Source organism: Rhagoletis zephyria, unplaced genomic scaffold (genome assembly GCF_001687245.7).
Source record: "Rhagoletis zephyria isolate East Lansing unplaced genomic scaffold, Rhagoletis_zephyria_1.1 Rzeph_scaffold_01127, whole genome shotgun sequence".
NCBI classification, from domain to species: domain Eukaryota; kingdom Metazoa; phylum Arthropoda; class Insecta; order Diptera; family Tephritidae; genus Rhagoletis; species Rhagoletis zephyria.
Window position 1 is genome coordinate 138,116 of NW_016158211.1, and position 9,155 is coordinate 147,270.

The 9,155-nt window shown below is 36.7% G+C and overlaps 1 protein-coding gene across 1 annotated transcript in view; it reads left to right on the plus strand.

Moving 5' to 3' along the window:
* The window catches only part of LOC108362866 (protein rolling stone-like), an 81,496-nt gene extending 75,767 nt beyond the window's left edge, over nucleotides 1-5,729 (plus strand). The window contains exons 5-6 of the mRNA XM_017616013.1: nucleotides 5,138-5,324; nucleotides 5,474-5,729. Of these exons, the coding sequence (XP_017471502.1) occupies nucleotides 5,138-5,324; nucleotides 5,474-5,654 (368 nt within the window). The 3' untranslated portion in view covers nucleotides 5,655-5,729. The remainder of the gene's footprint in view (nucleotides 1-5,137; nucleotides 5,325-5,473) is intronic.
* Nucleotides 5,730-9,155: the final 3,426 nt, after the last annotated feature.

Consider the following 9,155-nt stretch of genomic DNA (forward strand, 5'->3'; position numbering starts at 1 on the left):
ACAAGCTTTTTTAAAAACGAAGTAAATTAGTACAAATTGTTAGTAATTTTCATTAGAGTTTGAATAACTCCTTTCACTAAATGGCTTTTAGTAACTTTAACGAGACCGTAACTTATTTTATTTTATTCTTTTGTTTCACTACTTTATTTTATTCCTTTGATTAAACATGTTAAATAAAAGCTTATTTTTAAAAAAATATTTTTTTTACATTACTTTATTTAGTGCCTTATTTTGCCTTTTTTGCTATTTCTAGTGCATTTTCCTGCCTATTTCGTTATTTGATTTTGCCTTTTTTATAGAATTTTAGGTCCTAAAAATCCGTTCCCTGATTATAACGTACCACAAGGTGTGCTATCAGCTTCCCATTCAATTACTAAATCTTAAGTTAATTTTTCTCTCTATGGATAAATTTCTGAGGTATTTGCAATTTACCGTTATTCAGCCTGAAAAATAGTGGTTCTACTTAATCACGTATATCTTTCGAACCAATTGAACAATCGTAATACGAAGTAAAGCTAATCAAATTCTCCATAAACCATCACTAAATACATCACTCTTCGATAGGCCTGATAGTCTCTGAGAAACTAGTTAATAATTCCTGATTTTTTGTTTTTTTGATAAAAATAATTAAAATAATTCAAATTTTAACAAAAGAATAAAAAAAAAATTTTTTCCGTAATTTGTTTTTGTTATTTTTTGGCCTTATAACATTTATATTCAACAATTTTTATGAGCTTGAGGCCGTTTCTAGTGAAAACTTATTGTGGAAAAGCAACAATAATTTGAAAAAATGGTAGAAGTGATAGCTATTTCGGAAATCACCACATTTCCTCATCAGACTTCTTTCAGTAGGATTCGAACCGACGATCACCACTGACTCAGCCAGTTGCCTACGCACTGTGCTAAGTTTGTCTTGTTAATTCTTGTTGCTTATTTTCCACTATTTCACTTCAATCAAGCGCAGCTATTCCGGTATAATTCACCTGATCATGTGGTTGTTGGTTTTGTTGGTTTTTGTTAATATTTCTATTATTAGAATGTTTTAAGAAGTCTGATGAGGAAATGTGGTGATTTCCGAAATAGCTATCACTTCTACCATTTTTTCAAATTATTGTTGCTTTTCCACAATAAGTTTTCACTAGAAACGGCCTCAAGCTCATAAAAATTGTTGAATATTTTGCTGTAATTTTTTTATTTTGTATGAAAGCCTGTACCTTTACAAGAAAATAAAGCTGCCAATGAAGAAAATCGATGGATAATTAAGAAAGGAATGAGTAGTGAAATGAAAAAGCGAAAGGCTTTTTTGTATGAAATATGAGCAGAAAAGAGTGTTACTCAGGTGTACACGGCGTATGAGTAGCATTCTTTCCTGCTCATTTTTCATACAAAAATCTTTGTGCCTTTTTTATTTGACCACTCATTCCTTCTTTCCAATCCAAAGATGATGCCTCTTTTTATTATTACCTTCATTACCTTCATTTTATTAGCTCGGGATGTAACTATTTAATATTGATGCGCCTAAAAGATGCAGCGATTTCTATTCTCAAGTTACGTACCTGCTGACAGTACGAATGGCAATTATAATAGGGAGGTTTTAGTTTTTTAAACCATAATTTTTCCCATTAATAATGGTTTGAAAATGCTTTTGCTTAGGAAGTGTACCTAAAAAAATACAGTTTTTGTATAGATTTCGTACTGAAGGAACAATTTCCTTTCCCAACACTGAGGCGAAATGTTNCTCAAGCTCATAAAAATTGTTGAATATTTTGCTGTAATTTTTTTATTTTGTATGAAAGCCTGTACCTTTACAAGAAAATAAAGCTGCCAATGAAGAAAATCGATGGATAATTAAGAAAGGAATGAGTAGTGAAATGAAAAAGCGAAAGGCTTTTTTGTATGAAATATGAGCAGAAAAGAGTGTTACTCAGGTGTACACGGCGTATGAGTAGCATTCTTTCCTGCTCATTTTTCATACAAAAATCTTTGTGCCTTTTTTATTTGACCACTCATTCCTTCTTTCCAATCCAAAGATGATGCCTCTTTTTATTATTACCTTCATTACCTTCATTTTATTAGCTCGGGATGTAACTATTTAATATTGATGCGCCTAAAAGATGCAGCGATTTCTATTCTCAAGTTACGTACCTGCTGACAGTACGAATGGCAATTATAATAGGGAGGTTTTAGTTTTTTAAACCATAATTTTTCCCATTAATAATGGTTTGAAAATGCTTTTGCTTAGGAAGTGTACCTAAAAAAATACAGTTTTTGTATAGATTTCGTACTGAAGGAACAATTTCCTTTCCCAACACTGAGGCGAAATGTTAGCACACCTGTCAAATTAGAAAATAGAAATTGCTCGGCTACAACTTGGCGTGCAATCAAACGACAGCATGGGCTTGTGTAGTGGCATGATTCAATAATACAAGGTTCGATAAACTGATAGTTGTCTCTCTCGCACCGCTCCCTTAGCAGTGGCACCGTGTTACTTCTTTGTAAATTTACATGGAAACAGTGTAGCTTTGGTGTGAAATAGAAGTATAAGCTTTTGTGCAATATGTTTATATGTATATGCATATGAAGCATATTTAACTGATGAAAACATAAACTGTTTTTAAATTGGATGTTTACATCAATCTCATAGTAGTCTTATTTTAAGTTTGAGTCATTTTGCAGTTTTTATACTGCTAAATAGCACATAAATTACGTAATTCACGTAGATATATCAATATTACGTTCAACATTTTGTTTAAAATGCCAGATTTCCTGCAAATACATAGGAATTTACAAAAAGAAATTTCACTAATAATTGCCTACTTTGCGTACTTCTCTACTTCTCGCACCAAGAGATGGCATTCTTCCCCTTTCTCCGTCCTTCGTAAATGCAACCTTTTGTAAGGAAGTGTCAAACCGCAGCTGTCAATAATTATCTAACCTTGTATTATTGAATCATGGTGTAGTGGATTATGTGCAGTTCATATGGTTTACACGTATTTTATTTAGACAGGCTGCACGCCGCACACCACAAGCCCTTTATGTGTTCTTCTTCTTTATTGGCGCTGTAACCGCCTAAGCGATTTTGGCCGAGTCCAAAACAGCACGCCAACCATTTCTCTTCTGTGATAACTGACGTCAATTGGAAATGCCAAGTGAAGCCAAGTCCTTCTCCACCTGGTCTTTCCAACGCAGAGGAGGCCGTCCTCTTCCTCTGTTTCCAGCATCGCGGACCGCGTTTCTATCCATTCGAACGACATGGCCATGCCAGCGGAGCCGCTGAATTTTAATTCGCTGCACTATGTCTATATCGTTGTAAAGCTCACACAGCTAATCGTNCGTACTGAAGGAACAATTTCCTTTCCCAACACTGAGGCGAAATGTTAGCACACCTGTCAAATTAGAAAATAGAAATTGCTCGGCTACAACTTGGCGTGCAATCAAACGACAGCATGGGCTTGTGTAGTGGCATGATTCAATAATACAAGGTTCGATAAACTGATAGTTGTCTCTCTCGCACCGCTCCCTTAGCAGTGGCACCGTGTTACTTCTTTGTAAATTTACATGGAAACAGTGTAGCTTTGGTGTGAAATAGAAGTATAAGCTTTTGTGAAATATGTTTATTTGTATATGCATATGAAGCATATTTAACTGATGAAAACATAAACTGTTTTTAAATTGGATGTTTACATCAATCTCATAGTAGTCTTATTTTAAGTTTGAGTCATTTTGCAGTTTTTATACTGCTAAATAGCACATAAATTACGTAATTCACGTAGATATATCAATATTACGTTCAACATTTTGTTTAAAATGCCAGATTTCCTGCAAATACATAGGAATTTACAAAAAGAAATTTCACTAATAATTGCCTACTTTGCGTACTTCTCTACTTCTCGCACCAAGAGATGGCATTCTTCCCCTTTCTCCGTCCTTCGTAAATGCAACCTTTTGTAAGGAAGTGTCAAACCGCAGCTGTCAATAATTATCTAACCTTGTATTATTGAATCATGGTGTAGTGGATTATGTGCAGTTCATATGGTTTACACGTATTTTATTTAGACAGGCTGCACGCCGCACACCACAAGCCCTTTATGTGTTCTTCTTCTTTATTGGCGCTGTAACCGCCTAAGCGATTTTGGCCGAGTCCAAAACAGCACGCCAACCATTTCTCTTCTGTGATAACTGACGTCAATTGGAAATGCCAAGTGAAGCCAAGTCCTTCTCCACCTGGTCTTTCCAACGCAGAGGAGGCCGTCCTCTTCCTCTGTTTCCAGCATCGCGGACCGCGTTTCTATCCATTCGAACGACATGGCCATGCCAGCGGAGCCGCTGAATTTTAATTCGCTGCACTATGTCTATATCGTTGTAAAGCTCACACAGCTAATCGTCTAAATCGTCTGCGATATTCGCCATCACCAACGCGTAAAGGTCCGTAAATCTTTCGCAGAATCTTTCTCTCGAAAACTCCAAGAGCCGCCACATCAGATGCTTTCATTGTCCATGCCTCCACGCAATACACCAGCACAGGCGTGATGAGTGACTTATAGAGTGTGATCTTTGTACGACGAGAGAGGACTTTACTTCTCAATTGCCTACTCAGCCCAAAGTAGCACTTGTTGGAAATCCGTTGGATTTCAAGGCTGACATTATTATTGGTGTTAATGCTGGTTCCCAAATAAACGAAGTCGTCTACTTTTTCAAACTTGTAACTGTCAACAGTGACGTGGGTGCCAAGACGCGTATGCTCTGACTGTTTGTGTGATGACAGGAGATACTTCGTTTTGTGTTTACAGTTTTAATTTTCAAAATTTTGTTGTTGTCGTCGTTGTTGTGTTAGATTTACCAAATTGTCCCGGTTTGGCAACGGAGATATCTGGCAGCCCTATATATTATGTAGGTCATAATTTTCTCATTTTACCACTCTTAAAAAATGTACCAATTCTGAAAGTTATGTCGCCGGGAAAAATTTAACAAAAATGGCACAATTCGGCCAAACCGGCAACCGTGCCTATACATGCTAAAACTTAGCAATGGGGTGCTCTAGAATTCTTGCAAATATGGAATAGAATTTTGCATTTCGTGCAATGCGTGCAACTTGCAAGATTTCGAAAATATTCCTAATATAACCACTTATTTACAGTTGATGGTCAGAGCGTTTGGGACTTATACAATATGTGGGCACATGGCTTCAATTCGATACTGATGATATTGGATCACATGCTGGTGGCATTCCCTTCACGCATTGCACACACTGCATACCCATTGGTATTGGGCTTAGTGTATGGAACGTTTTCGATGATTTATTATTTTGCAGGAGGTCTCGATACGTAAGTGAATCGTAAAATAAATTCGTTGTAGTATATAAATATTTGGACTTCTTATTTACATAAGCTATTTTAATAATTTATGTCACTTATTTTTCATAACGATTTTAATACTTTATAACAATGCAATATTTATTTTCTTTTCCTTGTAGGTTTGGCAACCGATATATTTATCCGATACTCGATTGGTCAAGCCCAGGCATGGCTATATTAACCTGGTTTTCCAGTCTTTTAATGATTTTTGTCTTAGCCTTGATACATTTTGGGATGTATAAATTGCGAATATTTATATATAGAAAAATAACATACTCCAAATCGACTATAAATATTTGAAAGTTTATAATTTCCCATGTGTTTGTATAAAAAACAAACATTATAGGCAGTATTAATAAATGCAGAATTGTATAATTATTAGATATACCAACATACTTTATTACATACATGTTTAAAAATTATAAGAAATTGATTTCGAAAGTACGTAGCACAGAAAAATGCCTTAAGGTAGCAAGAAGCCATTTTTTCGGCTATTTCGAGGATGATTTCTAATTATCTTTATGAATTTTTTTCAGTTGTTTCCTTTTGTTAAACTGAATTGAATTTCGTTGATTTGTAAGCATAAATACTTATGTATTTACTACTATTTGACGGCCGCTGTGGTGTAGTGGTTAGCAGTGCGCGCTTCCACTCCGCAGGGCCCGGGTTCAAGCCCAGGTCAAAGCAACCTAGCAAAAAAATATAGAAATAAATAAAATAAAACAAAAATTTTAATATACAACACTTTTATAAATGGGCTAAAAAGTAGAAAATAATATTTCTCAGTCCAACAGAATTTGTTTTGATAACTTTTGATTTTGAAATTTTAGCAAAAGTCATTATAAACAATTAATGACATTGAAAACGAAAAACGTGGAGAGCATGCAGCACATAGCATTCGATTTCATTGACAATAGTCAAACTACATAACATTCTACAGCGAAAGTACAAATTTGAGATCGATTTTAAGCGGTCGTTATTCATATGCCCACATACATACATATGTTACTTTTCATATGAATTCAAGTGTATTACATGCGCCCCACGCTTTTCATTTTCAATGTCATTAATTGTTTATAATGACTGTTTAGGCCAAAAGCCTAATTAACTTGAACGTGTAATTGCACTGTGAGGAAATTGTGATGTTTTGCCATTTGGCAACGCGAGCAGTTGACGAGTGTAAATACGGGCCCAATTCATCCCCATTGGTGGACTAGATGCCACATTGGACAATAAATTCTACCGTTCAACTCTCCAACTGAAATCCCGCTATGGGAAAAAACTGTGTTGAAAGACGAACGGTTCAGGTCAAATAAGTGCCCTTGACATTCCTCGATCGGCTTTTGCATGCAGCAGTTCCAGCCACTACAGAAGATGATCTTTAATACAGTCCACAGCCCAATGTAAGTCATTGTTCAGCTAATTGAATAAATATCTAATTTGATTATTAATTCCAATTTTCTATTGGTTTATTTATTTGCATATCTGCCCGACCTCAATCGGCTCGAGGCGGAACATGGTCCTTCTCACCGTTGAGTGATAAACTAGCCCATTCCCAATCGAAACAATTACGAGCTAAATAGAAACTCATCACTACATACTTTGTATATCTTATATATCTCCATGCCGGAAAAATAATCAGGGTACCACCGAGACCATCGAGACATACTGGTGATAAGTGATACAAGCGNCGTTCTACATAATTTCAATATCCCGAATTCGAGTTAATTGTATGCACTCACCCACCTGGAATTTCGTTCCAATTTATTTGCTCTAATAATTTAACTTTAACTTGTCCTTAACATGGAATCGTTCAGCCGTCTAACTGAGACTGTATCAGAGTTTGAATTCGACTTTAATGCCATTGCATCCACTGAACATACTCCAATATCTCTAAAAATACAATGTGATGAATTACAAGTGCTATGGAACAAGATAAAAGCAGAATACGAAAGACTCCTAGTTAGTGATGAGATTACTTCTAAAGACTTATCGTCCATAAAGAAAAAGTATAGGATACAGTATGCTACTTACCTGAGATGTTTGACAGCTATGACCACACTCTCTGAAAAATTAACAAAAGCTGCGGCAAAAGCGGAAAAGGAAGCTGAGATGGGAGGTATTCGGGAACATAGTATTAGTCTACCGCCGTGCGATACGGAAACATTCAAAGGTGATTACTTATCATGGCCAACTTTTCGTGATATGTTCGCGGCCATTTATATCCGGAATAAACGTCTCACTCCTGTGGAAAAGCTGTACCATCTCAATCTAAAAACGCAGGGTGAGGCAAAAGAAATAGTAAAACAATGTCAGCTTACTAATGAAGGATTCGATATTGCGTGGCAAAATTTAACGGATAGATATGAAAACAAACGAATTTTAGTAAACAGTCAGTTAAAAACCCTTTTTAATTTGCCACCAGTACACGTTGAATCCGGCAGTGCTATAAAGCAGCTGCAGAGAGACATCAATAATTGTATTTCCGCGCTTAAAATTCATAAGGTGGACATAAGTAACTGGGACGCCATAATAACCTATTTATGCTCCACTAAGCTGCCTCACAGCACATTATCGTTGTGGGAACAGTCCATTCACAAAAAGACAGAAATCCCAAAATGGGAAGACATGGATCAGTTTCTAACAAACCGATTCCAGACGTTGGGAACCGTCCACGATTTTAGAAACTACTCCAGACAAGAAACAAGACCACATGTACTAAAGACACAAGCGGAGGCAACAGGTAGGAGAGTAAATACTTATCGACTAAGTGTTAAATCCAAATGTGCATTCTGTAACACAAACGAACACAACAGCAGAAGTTGCCCTAAATTTCTGCGCATGACACCTTTGAACCGGGTATCATTCGCAAAGTCTAAACGTTTTTGCCTTAATTGTTTGTCAACATCACATGAACAATCAAGATGCCCCAGTGCCTTTAATTGTTCTGTATGCCATCTAAGACATCATACGACCCTTCACATACAGAAGACAAATACGGCCAAAGCCTCTGCGCCGCTTTCGCAACAAGCAACGACTAATTATCGCAAAAATCGAAATTTGAATTTCGCACCTCAAAATTCGAATTTTGCTCCTCCTTTCGAAGCGGCCTCCTCTTCGAAACAAAATCAGACTTCCGATCGACAACCTCCGGTAAATGATAGCACAACCACGGTACAATCATATTTTTCCAACAGTAGCAGAGGAATTTTGTTGGGGACTGCGCGAGTTAACCTTCACTTTCAGGGAGGTACCTATTCCGCTAGAGCACTCATTGATTCCGGATCAGAGTGCTCCTTCATAACGGAGAGGCTTAAACGAAGGATTGGACTCCCATCAAAGAAAATAAACGCACTTGTATCTGGAATCAGTAATACTCTCACTGCGAAAGTAAGCGAAGCATGTTCTATAAAGTTGGGATCACCCATCGACCCCACCGTTTCCATCGAGACTGTAATGCTAGTTCTGCCACAACTTACTATTGATCCAAGAGTTCAACAAGCCTTCCCTGAACTAGAGCTGGCGGATAAACGTTTCTTTATAAATGAGCAAGTAGATGTAGTACTGGGAGGAGATGTTTATCCCCAGATTTTATTGGAAGGTCTAAAAAAGAACGTCATAGGGAATCTCATTGCGCAACAAACCGTTTTTGGATGGATTATTACAGGGAGTACTAAGGCCAGTGCTCCTTCAACAATGTGTGTCTCTTATTTTGATGAGGTGACTTAAGAAACCCAACTTAGATCATTTTGGGAGTTGGAAGATCTTCCACATAGTAAAATAGTGACCGCACAAGTACAA